The sequence below is a fragment of the Vicia villosa genome, linkage group LG4 (assembly GCF_029867415.1).
Source record: "Vicia villosa cultivar HV-30 ecotype Madison, WI linkage group LG4, Vvil1.0, whole genome shotgun sequence".
Lineage (NCBI taxonomy): Eukaryota > Viridiplantae > Streptophyta > Magnoliopsida > Fabales > Fabaceae > Vicia > Vicia villosa.
In genome coordinates this window covers 101,102,536-101,129,214 of record NC_081183.1, presented here as the reverse complement: position 1 = coordinate 101,129,214, position 26,679 = coordinate 101,102,536, and the positions used below count along the sequence as shown (strand labels likewise).

Genomic DNA, 26,679 nt, shown 5'->3' with positions numbered 1-26,679 from the left:
CCTCCTTGTTGAATCTGTCGAGGTAGTCTCGGAGAGGCTCGTCGGTCCCTTGGACTACAGCTTCGAGGTTTGCCTCTGATTTCGGTTGACGGCGGGAAGCAGTGAAGTGACTCAGAAAGAGTTCCTTGAGCTCGGCCCAAGACTTGATGGAGTTGGGAGGGAGATTCCTGTACCAGGTCATTGCCCCCTTCCGGAGCGTGGTCGGGAAGATCCGACATTTGATGGAGCCTTGGACGACGTGATACTCCATGACGGCTTCCAGGTTCCTGATGTGGTCGTTGGGATCTGTAGTCCCGTCGTATGCATCCAAAGTCGGGGGTTTTTCCATTCCTCGGGGAAGACGGGCCCTTCTAATGCTTTCAGACAAGGGGCTGCGGAATTCCTCCTCGTCACTGGCGCTCGGAGAGATCGAGCGTGTGTTACGCCGGGCGGGTTCCTCCTTGCGAGGTTTCCTCCCCTTCCTGGCGAGCCTTCTTTCCTCTCTGTCGGGAGAAGGGCTCTCTTCCTCTGCGGGCTCAGGCCTCCGATTTTTCCTGCTTTTCCGCAGAGGGGAGCGCGAGTAGGACCTTTGGCGGCGGGATCTTTTCGGTGGAGACCGAGAGGAGGATGGTGAGCGTCGGCGAGTCCTCCTGGGCGGGGAGCGCGAAGAGGAGGAACGCGATCGACGGTGTCTCCGCGGGGGAGAGCGGTGACGGTGCCTCTTTTCCAGTTTCTCAATCCGTTCGCCCTGGAGTCGGATGAGGCGGTTGGTCCGCTGCAGCTCTTTGAGGATGACGAGGGTCGAGGGGTCGGTTTCCCCATGGGCATCTGTAGCATCCCGAGTCTGCCGATGGTGAGTTCTCGGTCTCTCACGGGAACGGGTGGAGGAAGAGGCAGTCTGCCCGTCCCTGTGGTCCGTCTCGTGTTGGACGCGAGTCAGCGGTTGTTCAGGCTGGGTTTGGATCAACTCGGCGTTGCGATCGTTCCGAGCTGTGTCCTCTCCGTTGTTCTGAGGTTGGAGCTGCTCGGCCTCGTCATTCTGAGCCTGCTCGACGTGCTGAGGTGGTGGTCTTCTGACGGATTGGGGGGTCTCATGACCTGTCCTCCCATTCCTTTCAGCAGAGTGTCGTCGACCTCCCCGTCGATGCAGAGCCTGGCTGGATTCCTCGATCATGTCCGTAAGGCGGAAAGGATCGGGGGTCGGGACGAGGACAGTGTTGTTGTTGTTACCGGCCATGACGATCGAAGGATGGATTAGCTTTTGATCTTTGTTTCTTTAAAGAAGGGGAAGCTTGTTTCCCACAGACGGCGCCACTGATCGTACCTGATCAGAAGAATCGTCAAGGCCTGCTCGGATGCTGGTCTTCGTAAAGTGAGAGGGGGGGTGTACCTGCAAGGTACTCCGATGCCAAAGTGAGTAAGTGAGCAAAGGAGAGCAAGTACTAGCTAAGGTTAGAAGAGAATTGAATACCTGACCCTCTAGTCAAAGAGGGTATATATAGCCCCCAGCGCTGGGCCATGATCTCGCTATTGGGTTGGATTCCCAAGCCCAACTAGGAGACTGCCAGGTTTCCTGAGCGGAAATATCGGAGGTGCGTGTACGCCCTCTGTCCTGGTTAACCGCTCCGAAGTCCAAGGGAAGACGCGGTCTTTTAGGAGCCACGTGGGATCCGAGTCATTCGGAGGATTGGATATGAAAGAGCCCTGCGCGGAGCGGGGTCCTCGGCAAGGATGACGTCCGAGGGAGAGTTAACGCCGAGCAAGGTCGTCTGCTCCGGTTAGGGTGTTAGTGCCGAGCAAGGCGCGTCGGGAAGGCAATGAACTATTCATGGGCCTCTGAGGCTTATTGGGCCGAAAGCGGTGTTGGGCCTAGCCTTGGCCCAGTCCAGAACAAATAGTTTCACGAAAATTATATCTATGAAACATAGATACACAAAAACAAACAGCTTAATCGAAATCCTTGACAGCTAATAACTGGTAATAGCATGATTCATGATCAAAGAAAGAACTAAATGTGTTTATCATAGAAAATGCCATGTAAATCTAGTATGTAAGTTTGATAAAACTAATATTCATGCATGTCATTCTCTTGTAATCAAGTCAGTCAACCAACAATTCAATTTCATAGCACTAATCTATTGACCTTGAGCAACAAACTCAATAAGTGATACAAATCAATTTTATACCAGATCCTTTAATTTCTACAAAACACAACATTTAGTATTGCATTAGACATATTTTTAAAAAATTACAAAGCATCTGACTATGACCTTTATGTTTCAACATTACGTTTCCGAGTTCACCTAAATAGGATACAACATGCGGAACAGACTTGGCAGGAATGATGATTTGAACAAAAGTCATCTTCTCCGATGGCATCAGATCCATCGGCCATGGTTTTAAATTGCGGTTGCGGTTGCAGATATTGCGATTGCGGTCAATGCGGTCACTGCGTTGCGCATTGCGGCCGTTGCGGCGTGAAATAATTTTATACACGCATTAAATTTTAAAAAAAAATTAAAAATTATTGTAATTAATTATTTTTCTTGTATTTATAATTTTACATTAGTTTTAATTCACTTTTAGTCTATTATATGGTATTTATGTATAATTTAAAATGAATTCTAATAAAACAAGCATTATCATAATCATTCTTGTAAGTTATTTAAATAAACATAACCTTGAAAGTAATTTTAAAGTACATAATACAAATAAGTTACAATTTATTTTAAATAAAAGATCTAGAGACACAAATATTATATTAATATCCTTTGTTGCCATCTTGATGTCTTCACTGCAAAAAAAAAAAAAGACAAGAAGAAGATGAAACTCTTAATTAGTACCTTTAAATTGCATCTAATATTAAAACTTTTCATCACATATATTTTACTAAATATAAATTCAATGTTTGAAAATGTAACTTACATGACTCTTGCTACCACATAGTGGAATGACGTGAAGGAGCATAACTTGTACTTTCACTCTGACTATCATCTTGTGTAGCTTCTTGTCCAAAGACATAACCAAAAAAACTACCATTTGATTGTTGATGACAAGGATTGTGATAATTCATTGATTATTGGTAGTACGAAGGAGCTTGATCACTAGGATATTGGTTATAGAAGTTGAAATAAGGATACTGATAAACAGGAGGATACGATTGTTGACTACTTTGTGAAGAATCACCAATCCCAAAATCACTAAAACTATGAGCAATACTAGAAGAGGAGGAATCTTCAAGTGGAGCATTTTTTTTTCTTTTCCCCTTTCTTCCAGATTGTGACACATTTCCTCTCGTGTCAAGTAGTGAGTTGTCAGAACGATCTATATCATTCAAGTTCTTATAACGCCTATAACCAGGTGGTATTTCATGATATGGATCAAGTTCTAATTGCTCTTCATCTTCTCCTTCATCATCACCACCCCCACTTCCACCTTCATTTTCACCTTCGTTACCCACTTCATTACCACCCCCATCACCACTATTACCGCTTGGTGGACTTAAGCCACCACTATCATTAGATTCACTATTATCATCAACATTTTCATCATCTGTATCAACTATTGGTAACCATTCTGCATTTTGAACTCCATCCAATAATGGATTTTCCCTCTCTTCTATCCATTGAGATAACGGATCTTCTTGAAATATATAGTCAAGATTTATCGGATCAAAACTTGCTTCTATTTCTTCCCGGCTCTTCCTTAATTTATCTCTCATTCTCAACTTCATGTTGTAATGTGTGAAGACAAGCTTATGCAATTTTTTGTACTTCAATCTATTTCTTGTCTTTGTGTGAATATAGCTAAATGTACTCCAATTTCTCTCACAGTTTGTGGCAGAGGTTGTTTGACTGAGAACTATCATAGCCAAATGTTGAAGTTCAGGAGCACATGAGTCATGATATTCCCACCATTGAGCTTTTTAAGTAAAGAAAAAAAAGAAAATTATTATTTATATTTAAAAAATAAAGTATATTTATAAAAACTTATAAAAAAAACTTATATTTTACCTGCATCCATCTTAGACCAAGATTTTTGAGCTAGAGGTGTACCAAACGTTTCACTCTTTTCTCTAAAAAGTGTTAGCTAGGTAATATAACAAAACATATCAATACATAAATAGATTTCTTAATAAATAATTTATTATATGAGAATATAATATCCACTACTTACTTGGTTTAGAGCTTTGATTTGATCTTCCATGTTTCTTTCTAGCTTCATGATTACATTCTTTGTTCCATTAAATGTTTCTTTGTAAACAGCTTTTCCATGCTCGATTCCATATTGAAATTGTGGATTAAAAAAATAACCTAGAAATCAAAATCAATTATTGAGGTTATGATGTTATAAATTTAAATTGCATGACAAAATTAAAATTATAAAATATATTGACATACCAGCAGAATGAAGATCAGAGTGCATGAATTTCCAACGTTTGTCAATGATATCATTGTATTTGGAATGATAACGAGAATTTTGTTGAATTGCTTGTTTTGCTCGACCAATGGCTTCATATATGAAACCCATTGTTGGTTTCTCGTCACCATCCAATAGTCTCAAAACTTTTACAATAGGCTCAAATACTTTCAAAATGTCATTGGCCTTACTCCAAAAATCCCTACTCATAACAATTTTTCTTGTTTCATATCCCGGTCCTTTCTTCTCTTTACCATATTTTGTTTTTCTAAATTCTTCAGAATTGAACATGTTTTCAAGACCTTCCCTTTGTCTAACAATTGCTTGAAGTTGTAGAAATTGTGTTGCAAATCGGGTAACACCAGGACGAACAATATCTCTACCGCCAGTATATTTTTTCATGAGACATACAATATACGTATGGTTATAGATGAAGGTTGTCACCATTTTTGCTTCACTTAATAAGTTTTGTATGCTTTTCTTTTTTCCTATATCCTCCAAGCAAAGATCTAAACAATGAGCAGCACAAGAAGACCAATATAAATGGGGTCTCTTCTCCATAAGCTTTTGACCAGCCGCTTTTAATGCGGCTTCATTGTTGTTACCACTTGAACTACATACTCTTCACCCACTTCTTCCACAACTTTATCCAACAATTGAAAATAGTATTCAGTGTTTCTACTATCAACATCAGAAGCATCAACAGACTTCCAAAACACAGTACCTTTGTGACAATATACCAAGAAATTCATAATATGAGTATGGTTGATGCTGTCTATCCAACCATCACACATTATTGTTGCTCCTCTTTCTTGCCAAATTTTTTTCATACCATTTATCCACTCCAACATTTCCTTATATTCAGCTTCTAAGTAAACATTTGAGATTTCATAAGGAGTTGGACATTTGGCTTTTCCAACCTCAGAAGCAGTATAAAGAAAATTATGTAACCAAGGAGAGTTAGATAAATTCATAGGCAAACGTTCATAAATTATAAATTTGCTTACAGCCTCTCCAAGCCTTTTCCTCCATGTCTTCAAAAACCCTTTACCAGCTCTTGGTTGCTTCATGCTTTTGCTCCTAACAAGATCAATATTAGTAGATCTCAAAGAAAAAGAGATATCTTCTGGACTTTCAGCCCCACTAACACTAACACGAGAGCTTCCGCCATGTTCGTTTACATTTTCAGAGCTTGTTGTTTCTCGTCTGAACTGTTGCATATTTTCCCATTCTTGATGTGATCTAAGGCTTTGTTGTGTTGCATATCTCAATTGATCATAAATAAGAGTATCCACATCTTCATCTTCATGTTCAACATCTTCTCTTAAACGTTCTTCAAATTCTTCTTTTCTTCTTTTAGAATCATTTCTCTTTGCTTTTGAATCAAGTAGAAGTTTCATCATATTTTCTCTAACCATAGTTGTTACTCTAGCACAACCTGCAACTTGTCCTTTCATATGTGTTACATGCTGCTTCAATCTTGTAATGCCACCTTTTACTACCACATTACAAAGTTTGCAACGAACATTGTTGCGACTTCCGGGTTCTGGCGTTCCAAAATACCACCCAATATCATTACTTGGAGCACCATCCAAAGCTTTTGTAGGGAATTCTTCTCTTGGTGGCATTGTGTATATTTAATAACACCTATTAATTTAATATAAAAAATAATTAGAGATAAATATAAAATTTAAATAAAATCTAATATTTTTTTAAAAACTAATTGATTAACTAACATAAAACAATTGTTTGTCAAAAATATAAAATAGTTTTTTACTCAAAAAATTTAAGTGTTAGATGATTAAAATTTAACAATTTAAAAAAAATATTTTTAACATTAACTAAATATAAAAAAAGAAGTAAATTATTCAAAAATTAACTAACATAACAAAAATTGTTTGTCAAAAATATAAAATAGTTTTTTTTTTAATAAAAAATTTAAGTTTTAGGTGACTAAAATTTAACAATTTTTTAAAAATATTTTTAATATTAACATAATTAACTTATAAAAAAATCAATAAACTATTTAAAAATTAAAATTATCTTAACTTCAAAGATATTTTTTTTGACTTATTTTCTACACACACCATATTCCCTCTATAAATTCCCTCCTAAATTTTAACCAAAATTTAAATAAATAAATTAAAGGGTTAATACTACTTTACCCCTCTGCCATATAGGCGAGATTCAGTTTACCCCCTATAAAAAAAAATTTATTGGACAAACCTTGCAAAATAAAGATTCCATCAAATTTGACCCTGATCAAGTTTTTTGGCCAAGATTCTTATAATCTTACCTACATGGCATTTTTGGTAGTGCTGACTGTACAGCACATAAGCAATGTGGCACAGTCAGCACTACCACGTGGAATTTAATTTTTTTTATTTTTTTTTAAATTTTTTTATTGATTTTTTTTATTGATTTTTTTTTTTTTTTTTTGTTGATTTTTTAGAACTTTTTTTTTATTTTTTTTAAAAAAAATTAAATATTTTTCCAATTTTTAAAAATTAATATTTTTTTCCAATTTTTTAATTATTATTTAAAATTTATTTTTATTATATATAAATTCGCAGGCATTTTCAAATCCGTAGGTAAATCCGCAGGTATTGTCAAATCCGTAGGTAAATCCGCAGGTATTGTCAAATTTGCAGGTAAATCCGCATGTATTTTTAAAGGTAAATTCGTAGGTAATTTTAAATTCGTAGGTAAATCCGCAAGTAAATCCATATGTAAATCCGCAGGTATTGTCAAATCCGTAGGTAAATCCGCAGGTATTTTTAAATCCGTAGGTAAATCCGCAGGTATTGTCAAATTCGTAGGTAAATCCGCAGGTAAATTCGTAGGTTAATCCGCAGGTATTGTCAAATTCGTAGGTAAATCCGCAGGTAAATTCGCAGGTAAATCCGCAGGTATTGTCAAATTCGCAGGTATTTTTAAAGGTAAATCCCCAGGTATTGTCAAATTTGTAGGTAAATCCGCAGGTAAATTCGCAGGTAAATCCGCAGGTATTGTCAAATTCGCAAGTATTTTTAAAGGTAAATCCCCAGGTCTTGCCAAATTTGTAGGTAAATCCGCAGGTATTGTCAAATCCGTAGGTGAATCCGCAGGTATTTTTAAATCCGTAGGTAAATCCGCGGGTATTGTCAAATTCGTATGTAAATCCGCAGGTACTGTCAAATATTTTTTAAAAAATAATAATAAAAAAAATCAACAAAAAAAATATTAAATTTTTTTTAAAAAAAAATCAACAAAAAAAATTTAAAAAAATTTTTAAAAAAAATCAATAAAAAAATTAAAAAAAATTAAAATCCACGTGGCAGTGCTGACTGTGCCACATTGCTTATGTGCTGTACAGTCAGCACTACCAAAAATGCCATGTAGGCAAGATTCTAAGAATCTTGGTCAAAAAAATTGATCAGGGTCAAATTTGATGGAATCTTTATTTTGCAAGGTTTGTCCAATAAGTTTTTTTTAGAGGGGGTAAACCGAATCTCGCCTATATGGCAGGGGGTAAAGTAGTATTAACCCTAAATTAAATTTAAACTATGACATTTATATCACATTTCATATTTGTGGCTAAGAAAAACCATACGTGGCTTATCATGTTTCAGGAAATAAATGATAACATGGGCCTACATATCATAAATCATAAATAAATTAACATATCATAGAAAATATTTTTTATGTTCTTCCCTCTATTCTACCTATTGTTCCTGCGTTAAAACAACAACCCATATTTTCTTCATTTCTTTTTCTCTAATTTTTCCAGTAAACTACAACAATAATGACCAAGTTTTTTTCTTAATTTGAAATAAAAAATCAAGCATATAGTGAAGCAAAGAGAAACTATTCCAATATATAAGTGAAATGAGAGAAACTTACAATGAAGTTTGAGAGAAAAGAGAGAAACTTATTGATGGAAGTTTGAAGTGAAATGAAGTTTGAGATTCGGAACTGGTATTATATTCATTGAAGTTATGCAGTGGTGAAAGAAAATTATTGAGCAAATGAAGTTAAGAAAAGCTGATATATATGAAGTTATGAACTGGTATAATATTCATTTGGAATCTAAGAAAAGCTGATAAATGACATAAAGGTATGTATCAGAGATTCTTATTCTATTTTATCTAAGATTCTTCTGTAAGTTTTTAGATACTTTTCAGTTTGTACTTAATATTCTTATTCTCTTGCTTTGGTTTTATTAAGAATAATTTTAAACTGAATAAGTGTATGTTGCGGTCTGTTGCAGTTGAAACACCATTATACTGCGTTATTTACCGTTCTGTTGCGGTGGTGATGCGGCTGTTGCGTGTGATTTTCATTCACACCGCAATTGCGGTCTATTGCCGATGCGTTGCTGCCCGCAATTTAAAACCATGCCATCGGCTGTAAGTTATCAGTGAAGTGCTCCAATCACAAACCACAAATTAACATCAACCTATTAACTCAACTAATTAATCAAATAAATATTACTTCAAATTAATATTCTAGAAAGTAAAAACCACAACTTTAGGTTAAAAATTGTGTGACCAAAACATGATATGGGTAAAGATCAAATCTTTTTTATATGAAATGAATAAAAGAATATGGTTACTTGTTCTTGGTCCCAAAGACATGGGATTTGAGAAGAGATATTTTTGGACAAATCGAAAAAATACTGCAAAACACCACAAAATAAAAAACTAAAAAACAACGCAAGTTAGTCGACAAATTCCTCTTTTATTTTTTAGAACAAATCGAAACCACATCTCAGAAAAATATGATTTCATTTTCTCTCAATATGAATCGTCAACATCAACCATGACTCTCTCTTTTCATTTTAAAAGAAAAAAAAAACCTTGCTGTCTTTTTCTCTCTGTGAAACCGCAAATCAAAACCATGACTCTTGTGAAGAACCTACAGAAAGAAAAAGAGTAGATAGAACATCAAAAACTCTCTGAATGCAGTAAGGATAAATCCTTTCTCTATTGCTCACTGAAAGTTGCAGATTATATAGAGAGAAAAAATAGTTGGTGAGTTAGATTAGATCTTAGATGAAGATGGCTTTTTAATGGTTTAGCAGAGAAGGATGGTTTATTCGAAGACGTTTCTTTTTCTAAAGATGTTTAAATGTTTTGCTTTTTCCAATTGTTCCATTTGTGATTTTCAATTGATACAAATTACCTAATTAGTAATAAATAATTAGTGAATTAAAAATAATATAAAATTCAACAAAATTTTTGATGATGACACACATCAACAATATTAATTGTCAACAATATTAATTGTCAAATGAATGTGGTTCAAGCATGGCGTTGATTAGTCATTTTTAACCCTGAAATCAAAAAAATTTAAACGTGACACTACAAGAAATATGTTCTCCTGCGACATATAAAAAATCAATCCAACGTTATAATCAGACGTGTCAGAGATTGGTTTTTTTTAAAACAGTTGCGACGTTTAAGTCACGTCGCTAATAAAAAGTAAAAAATAAAAAAAAATACAAACTTCAACGTTGTAGCTGGAGGGAGATTTGAAACTTTTTAAATTTTAGTAGCGACGTTACCCCCACGTCGCAACCTTTTACTTGGGAAAATAACTCTGCCACTTTTACAGATGTGGCAGAGTGTGTAATTATTGTTATGACTGTTTGAGTGTAGCGACGTGGAACCCACGTGTCAAGGTTGCGACGTGATTTTAACGTCGCTGATGTGTTAATCAATACACACGTTTTTCTTCTTCCCCTTTACCATTTCAAACCATTTCATATATTTCTCTGCAACTCTCCCATTTCCTCCTCAAACCCCAAATTTTCTCCTCTCCCAAAATCCCCAAACTTTCAATCCCATTCAATCGCACTAAAAGGTATTCATACTGTTTTATAATTTTGTGTTCATACTGTGTTTTATGCTGTCAATAGTTTAATTTTTTTTGTTTCCATTTAATTTGAAGGAAGAAGAAGGTGAAGGAGAAGAAGAAGAAGGAGGAGGAGTAGATTGAAGAAGAGGTAAGTTTTTAATAGTTTTTTTAGGTTATTATAAAACGAAATTATAAATTAAATATTATGTTGTTGTTTAAATTTAATTAGGTTATTAATTTACATAATATATATATATATATATATATATATATATATATATATATATATATATATATATATATTATGTTAAATCTGTTTTTAAAAATTAATAGAAAAACTATTATATATGTATTTTAGAATTTTAAAAATTAATAGAAAAATGTTTAGATTTATTTTTAAAATCTGTTTTTTATTTTCTAAATAAAATATATGTATTTTATGATATTAATCTTAAAAACTGAATATTAATAAAAAAGAATATATGTTAAATAGAAAAAGAATATATGTTATGTTATTGTTATTATATTAAAAATACATTTTTTTAAAATTAAAATATATATTAAATGTAGAATATATATTATATATGTATATTTAAAATAAAATAAAATATAATATGATTATATGTTATATTTCTAAAATTGAAATATATGTTATTGTTATTAAATTGAAAATACATTTTTTTAAATTGAAATATATATTAAAAGTATAATATATATTATATATGTATATTTAAAATAAAAAAATATAAGTAATCACGTGCATCATAAATTTAGATTTATTTTTAAAATTGTTTTTTATTTTCTAAATAAAATATATGTATTTTATGATATTAATCTTAAAAACTGAATATTACTAAAAAATAATATATGTTAAATAGAAAAAGAATATATGTTATTTTATTGTTATTATATTAAAAATACATTTTTTTTAAAATTAAAATGTATATTAAAAGTAGAATATATATTATATATGTATATTTAAAATTAAATAAAATATAATATGATTATATGGTATATTTCTAAAATTGAAATATATGTTATTGTTATTAAATTGAAAATACATTTTTTAAATTAAAATATATATTAAAAGTATAATATATATTATATATGTATATTTAAAATAAAAAATATAAGTAATCACGTGCATCATAAATAATATTTTTTATAATAGTAAATATTTAATAGTAGTATTTTTAACATGTGTAGTTAAAAATATAACATGTGTAGTTAAAAATATTTAATAGTAGTATTTTTAATATAACATGTGTAGTTAAAAATATTAGTAGTATTTTTATTAAATAATATTTTTAATATGTGTAGTTTAAAATGTGTAGTTAATAAAATAGTAACTTTATGGTTAACATATGTTCAATATAACATGTGTAGTTAAAAATATTAGTAGTATTGTTATTAAATAATATTTTTAAGAATAATAAATATTCACTAGTATACGTCTAAGAATAATATTAAGTTGATTAATATTACTAAAACTCAAAATGACAATGATTGTATAAATATGCAGTATGAAATATTATCGGTATTATCGTAGTTGGATGTACGATAGAACATTTCCAAGAAGAATGGGACTTAAACCCAATTTTATAGTTGGAGTTGAAGGGTTTATCAGTTGGGCGTTTGCTCAGGAATTATGTCGAAGCGAAGGAGGAGTTAGGTGTCCCTGTCTTAAATGTGAATGTAGACCAATAATTAGTGACCCACAGGAAATAACATCTCATTTGCATAGAAGGGGTTTCATTGCAAATTATTGGGTTTGGACGTTTAACGGTGAAGAACTGCCTAGTAACGTACCAGAGACTAGCAACTCGCATGCTTCAAGTAGTCGACCGCCTATGGAATATGAGGAAAACTATAATCTGATTGGTGACATGGTTGAGGATGCTTTTGGTGTGAACGTGACCTATGATCAACCTGAAGATTTTGATGGGGAAGAGTTGCCGAATGAGGAAGCGCAGAAATTTTATCAGTTATTAAATGAGATGAATACGCCGTTGTTTGATGGATCGTCTAACTCAAAGTTATCAATGTGTGTGAGATTGTTGGCCGCCAAGTAAAATTGGAATGTTCCCGATCAGCGTTTGGAATTCTTCGTAAAAATGATGTTGGACTCAACTGCAATGAAAGACAATTTGCCTACAACATTTTATGAAGCAAAGAAGTTGGTGTCGAAGTTGGGCTGAAGAGTAAGAAAGATTGATTGTTGCATTAATGGTTGTATGTTGTTTTACGACAATGAGTTTGGTACTCAAGATGGATTGTTGGAGGAATGTAAGTTTTGTATGAGTCCAAAATATAAAGTTCACAGTAGAGCCGTTAACACTAATCAAGACCGTGTAGCGGTAAAGTCCATGTTTTATCTTCCGATAATACCAAGGTTAAAAAGAATGTTTGCTTAAATGCACAGTGCAAGTCAAATGACATGGCATCACACAAATAAAACAAGTCCAGGCACTATGCGACATCCATCTGATGGCGAGGCATGGAAGCACTTTGATCGAATAAATCCTGATTTTTCCGCAAAACCTAGAAATGTCAGGCTTGGATTATCGTCTGACTCAAAGTTATCAATGTGTGTGAGATTGTTGGCCGCCAAGTAAAAATGGAATGTTCCCGATCAGTGTTTGGAATTCTTCGTAAAAATGATGTTGGACTCAACTGCAATGAAAGACAACTTGCCTACAACATTTTATGAAGCAAAGAAGTTGGTGTCGAAGTTGGGCTTAAGAGTAAGAAAGATTGATTGTTGCATTAATGGTTGTATGTTGTTTTACGATAATGAGTTTGGTACTCAAGATGGATTGTTGGAGGAATGTAAGTTTTGTATGAGTCCAAGATATAAAGTTCGCAGTAGAGCCGTTAACACTAATCAAGACCGTGTAGCGGTAAAGTCCATGTTTTATCTTCCGATAATACCAAGGTTAAAAAGAATGTTTGCTTCAATGCACAGTGCAAGTCAAATGACATGGCATCACACAAATAAAACAAGTCCAGGCACTATGCGACATCCATCTGATGGCGAGGCATGGAAGCACTTTGATCGAATAAATCCTGATTTTTCTGCAGAACCTAGAAATGTCAGGCTTGGATTATGCTCAGATGGTTTTACTCCTTATGTTCAAGCGTCGGGAAGTATGTATTCTTGTTGGCCAGTTATTATAACCCCTTATAACCTCCTTCCTGAGATGTGCATGACAAAACCATACATGTTTTTGACGTGCGTCATTTCAGGACCTTCGAGTCCAAAAGCAGGAATTGATGTGTATTTACAACCTTTAATTGATGATTTGAAGAGATTGTGGATTAAAGAATGGACTTATGATATATCACGTAAAGAAAACTTTACAATGCGAGCTTCCTTGATGTGGACCATCAACGACTTTCCAGCATATGGCATGTTGTCTGGTTGGGGTACGCATGGCAAAATGGGTTGTCCGCTTTGCATGGGAAACAACAAAGGGTTCACGTTGGATAAAGGTGGGAAAAGCTCGTGGTTTGACTCTCACCGCAGATTCCTACCACGAAATCACTCCTATAGAAGAAACATGACAAACTTTAAAAAAGATGTACGAGTGAAAGATTTGCCTCCGCCTCGATTGCCACCATGGGCTATATGGGAACAAGTTAGTGAGCTACCAAAATTTACAGATACTGGCAAAGAATTCCGAATTGAAGGATACGAAGTCACGCATAATTGGACAAAAAGAAATATATTTTGGGACCTCCCGTATTGGAAAGATAACTTGTTGCGCCATAATCTAGATGTCATGCATATTGAGAAGAATTTTTTTGATAATGTATTTAACACAGTGATGGATGTGAAAGGCAAAACAAAAGAAAATGAAAAGGCCAGACAAGACATGGAAAAATGGTGTAACAGAAGAGAGTTGGAGTTGAAGCCTCTACCGAATGGAAAGTTGTTAAAACCCAAGGCTTGTTTCACTCTGACTTCCCAAGAAGCTAAAGCTGTTTGTCGATGGCTAAAAGATTTGAGAATGCCCGATGGGTATTCATCGAATTTATCAAGGTGTGTTGACCCTAACACTGGGAAGTTGCATGGAATGAAAAGTCACGATTGTCACATTTTTATGGAACAATTGTTACCAATTGCATTTGGCTCGCTACCCAAACATGTTCTTGATCCATTAACTGAAATTAGTCAATTTTTTAGAGATATTTGTGCCCCAGCTTTAAAAGTGGAAGACATCATGAAGTTGGACCAAAACATTGCAATCATTCTTTGTAAGTTAAAACAAGTATTTTCGCCTGGTTTCTTTGACTCCATGGAACATTTACCTGTGCATCTTGCATATGAAGCTTTTCTTGGTGACCAGTTCAATATAGGTGGATGTATCCGTTTGAAAGGCTCATGGGTGATTCAAAGCGGTCAGTGAAGAATAAAGCAAGAGTTGAAGGTTCTATATGTGCACATTACCTGCATCGAGAAACATCACATTTTTGCAGTCATTATTTGAATCACTTGATGTTAACTCCTAGAACCATACGGAATCCGGTAAATGTAAATCAGAGGAGTCAATTCACCTTATCAGTATTCGGTCTTCCAGGTCGACCTTCTGGAAAGAAGAGTGTGCATTGGTTGACCCAGAAAGAAATGCAATCCGCACATGTCCATGTCTTGATCAACTGCGTTGAAGTTAAACAATATCTTGAGTAAGTTTACCCAAATTTTTTTACCTTTGTTGACAATGTCTGTATACCAAACTTATTAAACTTATGGTGTATATTTTGTAGGGAATTTAAAAATGCCTATTTTCATAGTACCGATGTACAGTCAACATCCGGCGTCATTCATGCTCAATTTCCCTTATGGTTCAAGCAAAGATTGTCTAGCGTGTTTCCACCAACTCCAGAAATACTCCATTTGAGAAACTTGGCAGTTGGCAGAAGGTCCTATCCAAAGCGCAAATGATTGGCACACATACTTCGTGAACGGATATAAGTTTCACACTGAGGCATGGACCGAAGGGAAAAAAACCATAAACAGTGGTGTATTTGTAAAAGGAGTTACATATGGCGGTGAAGACGACTTTTATGGAGTTATTAAACATATCTACGAGTTGGTATACCATTACTTGGATTCAGAAAATAAATTTGTCTTGTTTTATTGTGAATGGTATGATCCAAGTAGAGGCACAAAAGTAGACAAGTCATACGGTACTGTTGAGATTCAGATGAACTGGAAATACAAAGAGTATGACCCTTTCATAATGTCAAATATTGTTAGGCAAGTTTATTATGTACCTTATCCTTCATTTGTAACACGTAAAAGAGGATGGTGTGTTGTAATAAAAACAAAACCGCAAGGTCATATTGAAAATGGCGATCAAGTAGAAGATGTTGCCTATCAAGTTGATGATGTTGATCAAATTAATGAAGTGGTTGAAGCTGAAGACATTACAAGTTTGTCTGACACAACTGTTGAGGGACATCAAGTTGATGCATCTATATTGTTGGTTGAAAATAATGTGGATGAAGAGAATGATGAAGAGTTTGAATCCGATGACAATAATGAAGAGAATGACAAAGAGAATGATGAAGAGTTTGAATCCGATGACAATAATGAAGAGAATGACGAAGAGAATGATGAAGTGAATGATATGGATAACGAAGATGAAGAATAACTAAACATTGAATGTAATATCTATTAAATATCTATTTATGTGTTAATGAATATATATTTATGTGTTAATGAATATCTATTAAATATCTATTTATGTGTTAATGAATATCTATTTATTTGTTAATGAATATATATTGATCTTAGTGAATTTATTATTTTTGTTGATGAATAATAAAATAGGTAAAATGCCACCTAAGAGTAAAGATAGTGGTAAGAAGTCCCAACGTCTGAGGATAGTAGTATGTGACGTGCCTCACTCGGCCGTGTGTCCCCGCCCTCAGAGTCATGTTGATCCTATGTCTTTAGCCAGTACTCAGGCTTTTACCCACTTTACTCTCCTCCCACACATTCCCGTCTGGGGTACCCGCATCTTTCCAGTACTCAGCGGTACCGCCATCCTTCCAGCATCCTGGTGTGCCCTCGTCCTTCCAGCAGGCAGGAGGACCTAACTTTCCATTCACACATACTGGTGGCCCCCCGCCCAGCTTTCCATTCGCCCATACTGGCATGCCTTCATCCTTCCAGCAGACTAGAGGATCTGATTTTTCATATCCCATTCAGATGACTTCATCCTTCCAGCAGACGGGAGGATCAAGCAGTACACGTCCGACACAGGCTGGACGATCTCCTAGTCCACGCCCCACACAGGCTAGACGATCTCCCCGTCTACATCTGACACACGCTGGACGATCTCCTAGTCCACGCCCCACACAGGTTGGAGGCTCACGCACCCCACATCCCACACATGTACCAGCATGTGAGGTTGATGAGGCAGTTAATGAGATAGATGGAGCTGATCTTCGTGGGAGGGATGATCCCGATGAGATTCATGTCGTTGACGGTAGATTTTGGATTCAGCCCGAAGGAAGCAAGTAAGTTTCCTATTTAAAAACTTTTATAGTATGTATACATTTTCATTTTTTGTATAAATTTATATCTAACATTTTCATTTTTTGTTTCAGTTTTACGCCGAGTCGGACTGCTGCTAGGATTGTTAACTATATAATTCAGCAGATGTATAAATCAGCTTTTAAGAGCTATGGGGACGTCAAAAATAAAGATGAATGGTTTAGAATGTTTAAGGTATTGTTATTTATTTAAGTTGTGCATTTAATTTATTTTTTTAGTTATGGTTATTTAAATGAAATTCTCATTATAATTAATTAACATTTTATTTTAATGTCATACAACATTATTGCAGGAGAAATGTGTGTGGGATCCATTGAGTGAAAAAATGGTTCAGAAAGTTTTCAATACCAGATGCTCTAAAAGAATGTCTGATATGCTGCGGCGAGTAAGGGAGAATTATGAGCTTCATGGCATCCGTCCTAGCTGGATAGGCGGGAGGTTTTTCAGGAGCTTGTTACATATTGGAGGACTCCAGAATTCTGGGTTATATCAGAAACTTTTAAGAAGATGAGGGCATCTGAAAAGGGCGGTTGTGTCAACACAGTTGGAAGTATTAGCACCGCCGAGCATGCCCGACGATTGGCAAAAATTTTAAAATTTTTAAGTTACATCTTTATTCATAATATATTTTACTAATTATTTTTATTATATTATTCAGGCTAAGGAGTTAGGGAGAAGACCATTGATGCCTGAGCTGATTTCGAGGACCCGGACAACGAGATCGGGAGGTTTTGTCGACGAGCGCACGAGGATGTATCTTGTAAGTGAAATTTACGTTGTTTATTTTTTTTAATTAATAAAAAATTTGTGAAGTGAATTTCATGTGGCAATTAATAAATTGCCACGTGAAAATCACGTGGCAAATCATAAGTTGTGGCGTGAAAATCACGTGGCAACTTTTTAATATATTTTAATTTATAGTATGTACATATTTATTTAGTATAATTAAATATGAATGTAAATATTTAACTTAAATTTTTTTTATTGAATATGTGTGCAGGAAGAATATGATAGATTGCTTGCCATTTTTCTGGAAAATAATCCTCAATACATGCCAGCAGAGGGGGAGCCGCTACACCCGGATGTTGATCACTATATTTGGTGTGAGGTTATTAAAGAAAAAGGGCCTAATGGTTGCTTTTTTGGGGCTGGAAATTTGGCGTCCAACTATAGAGCTGGTGATCGCAATCTGTTTCAAAGAGTCTAGGATGGAGAGGGTGGATTGCGTCAACCAAATCTGACACAGGAACAAACTGAATTAATAAGGCAATTGGCAAGACGCGAAAATGAGGCCCAGATGGAGATGATGCGGAAGAAGCAATCTGATATGGAGGAGCAGCATGCGCGGCAGATAGAGGGCATTATGAAGAAGCAAGCTGAGATGGAGGAGCAGATAAGACGGTTTATGCAAGGAGGTGGAAATTACAGTAATGTTCCTCCGCAAGAGCCGGAGGATGACGGAGTGGGTGATGATTTTAATCCGGATAATTATTTTCCGGATGATGATGCCTCTTAAAAACATTTTGTATTTTATTTGTTTTTAATTTATTTTTATGTAATTTATTCTACATTTTAATTCATTAAAATATTAGTTTTAAATTTTTAGTTTTATTTAATTGAATTTATTATATAAAGTTTATTATATGAATTTATTTTATAAAATTTTATTATATAAATTTTATTATATAAATTATATTTTATAGATTTTATTATATAAATTTTATTTTATAGATTTTATTATATAAATTTTATTATATATAAATTTTATTATATAAATTAATTAATTAATTATATAAAACAACTCATATCCTGCGTGATTAAATTTAAAAAAAAATAGCATTTAATGTAGCGACGTGAATACCACGTCGCTACAAAGTCAACATCACACTCTCCCACACCTGCTCTGCTTGCAGTGGGATGTTTCCCATGTAAATTTATTGCGGCGTTGGAATCACGTCGCTACTTTCTGACGTGGTCTCCACGTCGCTACCGAGTTGCCACGCGTGCTCCTGCGACGTGTTTGCTCACGTCGCTAGTTTTTTGTTGTGACGTGATTTTTCATGTTGCGACGTGTTATCCACGTCGCTGCAGAGCATCTTTTTGTAGTGTGAACTCAAAAGGGTATATGTGGTTTTTCCAAATACGTTTATTTTTATAAATGTATATTAGATAAACATTCCTATTAGATGACAAATGGCGAACGTTTTAAAATGTTAGCCTAAATTTAGTCTATTCTATAGATTTTTTACATCTCCCAAAATAAATAAATAAAATATCAATATTTTTTATTTATCGTATTTTATTGTCAAAAAATCAATAACTTTAAAATTGATTTCAATTTTTCTCTCTATTCAATTTCTTTGGCTTAACGTTACAATTACATCAGGGAGTACGCGTTTAATTAATTATGTTTATTCTCGTCATTTTAGCTCCATAAATTTGCCTAAAATTTTTTCCATGTTTTAATTTAAAAAAAAAAATAATCTCTTCATATTTAGATGCTTTTTATTTTCCTAATTTGAAGGAAACAAATTCATCTTATGACATGATTTCGAAATTTTTACAGTCGATAATGGACAAGAAGACGACTGGCGTAAGCCATTGGTGGAATATTTGCGAAGCCCTACAAGTTCGACAGATCGGAAAATCAAGTACAGGGCTCTTAGTTTCGTTTTGTTGGAAAACGAACTATTCAAGAAAACATCCGAAGGAGTGCTGCTCAAATGTCTGGGAGAGAGCGAAGCTTATCTGCCCGTGTCGAATGTACACAGCGGGGCCTGTGGTGCGCATCAAGTTGGCCACAAAATGAAGTGGACTTTAATGCGCTCAGGGGTTTATTGGCCCTCGATGTTAAAAGATTGCATAGAATTTGCAAAAGGATGTCAAGAGTGTCAGATGCATGGGGGCATCCAACACGTCCCTGCAAGCGAATTGCATACTATTGTGAAGCCTTGGCCATTCAGAGGATGGGCTTTAGACGTAATTGGGGAAATAAAACCAGCTTCATCGAAACAGCAGAGGTACATTTTGGTCGGTATCGACTACTTTACAAAGTGGGTCGAAGTTGTAGCTTTGAGAAACGTCGATCAAGAAGTCGTGATAGGTTTCATACAAGATCACATTATATGTCGATTTGGAATACCAGAGACTATCACAACCGACCAAGGAACAGTGTTCACTGGGAAGAAAATGCAAGAGTTTGCCCAGGAGGTTGGCATAAAGTTATTGACGTCGACACCGTACTACGCCCAGGCGAATGGTCAAGTCGAAGCTGCCAACAAGGTGATAATCAGCCTGATAAAAAAGCATGTAGGGAAAAAGCCAAAAATTTGGCATCAGTCTTTAAGTCAAGCCCTGTGGGCATGTCAAACATCTCCCAAAGAGGCGACTGGCACTACACCATTTAGATTGACATATGGACATGACGCCATGTTACCAGTTGAAGTATACGCTCAATCGGTAAGGATACAAAGACAGCATGAGATACCATCCGAAGACTATTGGAGTATGATGACAGATGAGCTCTTCGATTTAGATGAAGAAAGAATGCTGGCTCTAGATTCGTTGAGAAGACGAAAAGAAAAAGTAGCCAGAGCTTACAACAAGAAAGTAAGAAATAAGGTGTTTGCTATTAACGATTTGGTTTGGAAAGTAATATTGCCTATGGACAGAAACGACAGGTTCCTAGGGAAATGGTCACCAAACTGGGAGGGACCGTTTAAGGTAATCCAAGTTTTTACCAACAACGCTTATGAGTTAGAGGAGTTAGCTCCAGATCGACGGGTCATATGGGTAAATGGTAAATACTTAAAGGGATACAAACCTACTCTTCAGGAGCTCACTATTACGACAATGTATATTAAAAATTGAAATAGAGCTGGTTAAATAAATTAAAGACCAGAAAGTAAAATGAAAATATGGCATTAAACGGTTGGTACGGAGACCAATTGTCGAAGAGTTACAAAAAGTACTAAAGAGAAATTACATCAAAACTAAGCCATACGCAGATGGTCTCGACAAGATTACAAACGGCCATAAAATTTTTGAAATTCGCGCAATGAGATCTGAAGGTATGAGGCCCGGTTCTCCAGGATGTCGGATTCCTCCTTAAGTATCTTAATCTCTGTTTCAATTTGTTCCATTGATTTGCTGACGGCGACGGCATCGACAGTCATCCTCAACATATGCTCTTGTTAGACGCTGGCCTTAGGATCTAGAGGGGGGGTGAATAGATCTTACACAGTTTTGCGGAATTAATTGAACTTTAAGCGGAAGTGATTCTGAATCGACTCGCGTCTATTCCGAACCACTATTGAAACGATTGTATATGTGTTAAAACCACTAACCAGCTTGAGATAAACGATAAGAGAATACACTATAGAATCAATACGTAGCTCTATTGAAAATCAATTAACTTCTTATATGATGAACGACGTTTGCAATGCAGTAATGGTGAAAGAAGCAAAAACACAAACACTTGGTGATAATGATCAAATTGATGGTAGTTCAATGTGTGATGGATTGTCATGTTTATATAAGACCTTAATTCACAATCTTAACACTCGAATCGTTGATCAATTTGCTATTATAACCAAATATGAACAGAACGTAAATGAAAAGGTAAAAGCGACAAGAACACGATATTTGTTTAGGCAGTTCGTCGATCGTCCTCGCTACGACTACGTCTGCCCCCAATTCCAAACTGAAATTGGGAAATCTTTCATTAATGTTGAAAGCTGTTTATACAAAGAAGATAACAAAGCGATAAACCATAAACCAATTATGTCGATCCTTTGAATCTTCTTCCCCCTTAATCTTGAGTCAGATCAAGGTTATCCAAGAGCTTCACTTAATCCCTTTTCTGCAGTGTCTTGAATTGCCTTGAACCCTTGTTCTTCAATCTTCACACTCAGATGGATCCTCGATGAAACCTCTTGATAAAAACCCCCAAGAAACACCTATCTTGGAGGACAAAATCCGCAGATTTTATTCACCAAAAACCCCACAAATCTTCACCCACTAGGAATCTTCAATTCCGTTCCATGGACGTTATCGAACTCGATCACTAACCCTCAACGCAAGAATGATTATGTGTAATTGTGTTGGAGATGACGAAGAACGAAGATGAGAAGCCTTTGTGTATCTTTCAGTCGTTGGTGTTAATTTTATAATTGAACCTTTGATAATATATATGAGTGCCTATCAGTTGGAGCCAAGAATAACAGACATTTTGGCATTTTTGATCAGTTAGGTCGACCACTTGTAGAGCTTAGGTCGACCTAGCAGAGGTGCATTAACTTGAAATGATTTTGCTCCCAGTTAGGTCGACCTGTTTGGGAAGTAGGTCGACCAAAATTCTCTTCAAATGAGTTTTTGGGATATTTCTTCAGTTTAGGTCGACCTAGTTGATGTGTGGGTCGACCTAGCAGAGGTATGTGAAATTTTCTCCATTTTAGGTCGACCTGGGTTGACAGTAGGTCGACCTAGCTGCTGCTTTTCTGCATTTTTCTTGTTTTGCTTATGTTGGGTCGACCTATATGCATAGTAGGTCGACCTGCTCTGTCACAAATGACCAATGCTTGCTTTTCCTTGAGTTCTTCTGCTTGTCCCTTGTTGCTTGTATGCTTATTGAGTTTGCCATGAATCAAAAAACATCTTTGTGATTGTGATCTTGTATTCACAGCTCTTGCTTGGGGGCAATCTCCTTAGAGAACTCCTCTTCCTCTTTGTTGATAAGGTCTAATTCCTTGTTTAAATCAGACATCTCCTTCGACAGCTCTTCAAGCCTTTGGCGAATTGCTACGGACCTCTCAGCCTTGGGAAGATGCTCTTGACGTTTTTGGCTAAGCTGATTCTTTATTTCTTCAATCACCTGCTTCGCCTTGATTACAGTGTCGACATTGGTCTTCACAGTTGTCTGCTTAGCGTCGATCAGATCTTCATTTTTCTTCGTCAACTCTACATTCTCAATAAGAGAAGGAAGAAGTTTAGCGAAAGCTTCTACTGCTTGCCTGCAGAAATCAGAGATCTACAACTCCTGCAGTTGAGTACAAGTTTCCTGAAGCTCTTGGCCGAGACTAGGATCATCATGCAGTGAATCGACCAGTTCGTGGATGAAGGCGTGAAGTTTGAGCTTGTCGGTTAAACATTTGACCTTGGCAGCTTCAGGTCCTATTTTGTCCGAGTACTCCCTGGATTGATCCGAATCAGAAGGAAAAGAATATTGGCTCACGAAGCTGTTCAGCCTTGCTAATCCAGAGTCGATATCAATATCCATCGAAGAAGGTTGAACGCTATCTTCAATGGAAGCTGTCGAAGCCAAGTTTTTCTTTGCTGACTGATCAACATTACCATCAATAGTCGGCGGAGGCGAAGGAGCCTTCTCGGTAGTTGGCAAGACGACTGTAGGTTCGTCGACATGAGGAGTTTCAGTAGTTGTCAAAGGAGTAGATTCGGCAGCCAGAAGATCACTTTGCACGCCATCAGGTTGAGGAGGAGCAGTTTCGACAAGGTCAATATTGCCTTCAGCAGCCCCTAGACTAGAAACGACAGAGTCGATGAGCGATCTGAAAGACTAGAGTTAAAACTAGTCGAATAAAAAGCATAGCATGTAGCAGGACTAGTGACAGAGTCAGAATCACTTCGGATAGCCGTGAAAGTTAAGTCGATTAACTCACCAGCGGCTAAAGCAAGTTCCTCTTGAGAAGAAGCTTCATTAGAGAGAGGAGTGTATTCAGCCACACCGGCAGCATCGGCTTGTAGATTAGAAGGGTCAGCCTGAAATGAACAGAAAAAATTTCAAAAAAAAAATTCTAAATCTTGGCTAAAGTCACAAACTCATCATGGTTTAGTTCGCACCTGAAACGCTGGGTCGAAGGTCCATTGTGCTCCATCCCTTTTCGAAGCTGCTATAACCATAGGAGAATCTGGTTGTTTTGTTGGAGCTTTTGGAGAGAGAGTTGCCGAAGCTACGTATGAAATTGAAAGTTAGTACCAAACAAAGTTGAAATGGAGTTATTTCGAACAGAAATCTTACTCTTCCGTTTCAGAACTAAGGACGAATGAGTTTCTTCTGATTCCTCACCCGATTCGACAAGAAGCGCAGCTCCTTGAGACTCGGGGGCCTTGGGTTTTGGTTTTTGTTTTTTGACCGCCACACCTTCAGCATAAGACTCCTGCTTTCTTTTATGTGTGGAGCGGGAGGATTGGTGAAGTGTCTTAGCATCCTGAGATGTCTGGAAAAAGATTAGGTTATGCAAAGACAAAATTATAACTCGACACAGAGAGTCAGGTCAGAGAAAATTACTTTCGGCCCTTCAGAAGCATGCATTTTGTCCTTCTTGGACGATTTGGATTGGGGAGACGGAGCAGTCGAAGCCACATAATGCTTTCGACTCTGTCACAAAGACGGGCAATCAGAATCAGATGCAGAAAATAAAAACCAAATACATAGCCAGACATGAAATAAACCATAAATCGAACCTTTATAGCAGTCGAGATGGGTTCGTCATCAGAACTGGGGGTGTCGGGTTTTGGCTGCAAAAGTAGTGTCAAAACAAGGCAAAACATGAGGATAGAAATCTGCAAGGTCGAAGACATACCTTTGCCTTGGAAGTAGCTACTTTATCGGACTTAGAGGGAGGATTGTCTTTGATAGCTGCAAGAGGAATGGCTAAAGAAATGGCTAAATTAGTAACACGAAGAGTCGAAGAAAGTGAAAGGAGCTTTCCAAGAAGCTGTTACCATTGGGAATGGCAGGGAGCGTACTCACATATTGAGGGGCAATATGCAAGGCACCTGGATAGTTGTCCAAGCTGTACTTCGTCGATTCCACTCTAGCGGCCTTTTTCTTATTAGCATTCTGGACATCCGACAAAGGATAATAGTACCAATCCGGGATTGGCGGTCGAAATACCAAAGCCAAAGGGCTAGTGGGCAAGGGAGGAAATTTAAGTTTTGCAAAATGAAGTGCAAAGAGATATTTGTCCTTCGCGTAACCAAGGATTTTTAAAGAAGGGATCTTGCTGGTTACCTTCTCCCTTAATGCCTCAGCCGCTTGAGAGATGGTTCGACGAAGATCAGTGGGCAAATATACCACCCCAAAGTACTTCTGGAAAGCCTGAATTTGTTTAATATTGGTGGCCTTACATTGAGTGGGTTTACCCTACAAATGAGCAATAGCAGGAGTCAGTTCTGAAACCTTCTTATCAGGGTCGCCAATGAAAGTTACAAAATAAGTTCGCCACCAGGTTTCGAACTCATAAGTACAGTAGATTGATGGTTTAAAATTTGTGAAGACAAGAGAGGGCCGTTTTTTTCCATATATTGTCGTAATCTTCCTTAACATGTTCATATGCTTCGTCGTTTAGGACGTCCAGCAATAACTCGTGAGAGGTGTACAGAGATTTTGGGACCAACTGACAAAGGCCAAATTGTCGAGCCACCAAATTGGGCTGATAGGCTGCCAAACTTGGGTTTGTGCTTGCAATGGAGTATGATAGAAAAGTGGGGACCAAAAATCGACGCCAGGTGTTGACAGAAAGTTTTTTATGTTCTTCCCTCACCGGAGGAAAGATGTTGGCTAGCCACTTAGGATCAGACTTGCTATCAGCAAAAGGAGCCATAGATGGTTGAAAATCGACCCTTTTTAGCATCAGGTCGAACATCAATATGAAAAGGGAAAATTTGGGAGCACCCTTATCGACATGAGTTAACATTGACAAGAGCTCCCAAACACTACAGATTCTGTCAGGAGGACAAGTTATCTTCAAATTCTTGAAGGGTTTTAATTCTTCAGTAAAAGTGGCATTTAGCCACAGTTGCAGTAACAAGAAGGGTCCATGCACCAGAACATTTTTCTTTTTTATGGCATTGGGATTGTAGCGTCTGATTTATCGGGCCACTTCTGACAGAGATACGTACAGGTTGGCCAATATCAGTTGTCCTAAAGCGACGCCCTCACCATTGTGTAGATGACTGGCGAGATAGACAAATTTCTTCGCCACCTGCATGGACCTGGAACAGAAAACGCATCTCGACAACCAATATGTCAAGAAGGCGACGTGCTCCTCATCACTAATGTCGGGAGCGTCTTTGTGATGATGAGTGAGAAAATTGTTGAAGGTTGGGTTTTTTGTTTCACCAACGTCGAACTTTACAGGGATCACTTCGACGTCCACATGGTTAAACGTGGGACCGGCAGGTTTTAAACCTGTAATGGCAGCAACATCCAAAAGAGTGGGAGTAATCATAACACAGCCTGTATGGAAGGTGTTCGTTGAGCCTTCCCAGAAGAAGAGTGCGGCTGTCAACATGCTGTGAGAGTAAGGAGTGCCTTCTTGCGACATGTTGAGGAGGGTGTCGATACCCAAATCTTCCCACAGTTTGCCCTTGCTGGGTTTCAAGCGTGCCATCCAGGCAGGAAACTTAGGGCATTTCAGTGGAGGAGCTGTTCGAAAGTTCCTATCATAAAAGCGCAGAGAGAGGGGTCTCGGAGAAGTTATTAATGGTCTGGAGTCTTTTCTAGTGGGAAAGAAAGCGCCTTCATCAGTGGTATAAATTTCAGAAGGAGCATCGACGGGTAATGGACCTAGGAAAGATAAGGGGGAGCCTTCAATATGAAAAGAAATAAGTACCTGAGATTGCCAGATTTTAGCTTTCTCGTCGGCGAATGGAGGTTCAGGGACATAGGGTTCGCCATCGATGAGGCGAAGCTCATAAGACTTGGGTGGAGATGTGTTTGAAGCAGAAGCCGCCATTGTTATACAAATAAACTTTTGGAAGAAGAAACGTTTCGAGAAAAACAGAAGACGCAGAGAACTGAAGGAGAAACAATGAAGACGGGAAAGAAGAGAATTTTTTTCTAAGAAAAGACTATT

At 36.7% G+C, this 26,679-nt stretch overlaps 2 protein-coding genes across 2 annotated transcripts; one reads left to right on the top strand and one right to left on the bottom strand.

Moving 5' to 3' along the window:
* Window positions 1-3,055: 3,055 nt before the first annotated feature.
* Window positions 3,056-4,959, bottom strand: LOC131597579 (uncharacterized). The gene is made up of 4 exons (XM_058870269.1): window positions 4,380-4,959; window positions 4,156-4,292; window positions 3,993-4,068; window positions 3,056-3,900 (listed from the first exon to the last, which is right to left on the bottom strand). Exons 1-4 carry the CDS (start codon window positions 4,957-4,959, stop codon window positions 3,056-3,058), a joined length of 1,638 nt encoding a protein of 545 aa, XP_058726252.1.
* A 14,689-nt stretch (window positions 4,960-19,648) lies between these two features.
* LOC131597577 (uncharacterized) lies at window positions 19,649-20,671 on the top strand. Its single transcript, XM_058870268.1, has one exon. It carries the CDS (start codon window positions 19,649-19,651, stop codon window positions 20,669-20,671), a length of 1,023 nt encoding a protein of 340 aa, XP_058726251.1.
* The last annotated feature ends 6,008 nt before the right edge of the window (window positions 20,672-26,679 follow it).

Coding starts and splice junctions, on each gene's coding strand:
- LOC131597579 (XM_058870269.1), bottom strand. CDS start 4,959: ATGGAGAAGAGACCCCATTTATATTGGTCTTCTTGTGCTGCTCATTGT. Junction 4,293..4,379: donor CTCTGATCTTCATTCTGCTG/GTATGTCAATAT, acceptor TTTGATTTCTAG/GTTATTTTTTTAATCCACAA. Junction 4,069..4,155: donor AAATCAAAGCTCTAAACCAA/GTAAGTAGTGGA, acceptor TATATTACCTAG/CTAACACTTTTTAGAGAAAA.
- LOC131597577 (XM_058870268.1), top strand. CDS start 19,649: ATGTTAAAAGATTGCATAGAATTTGCAAAAGGATGTCAAGAGTGTCAG.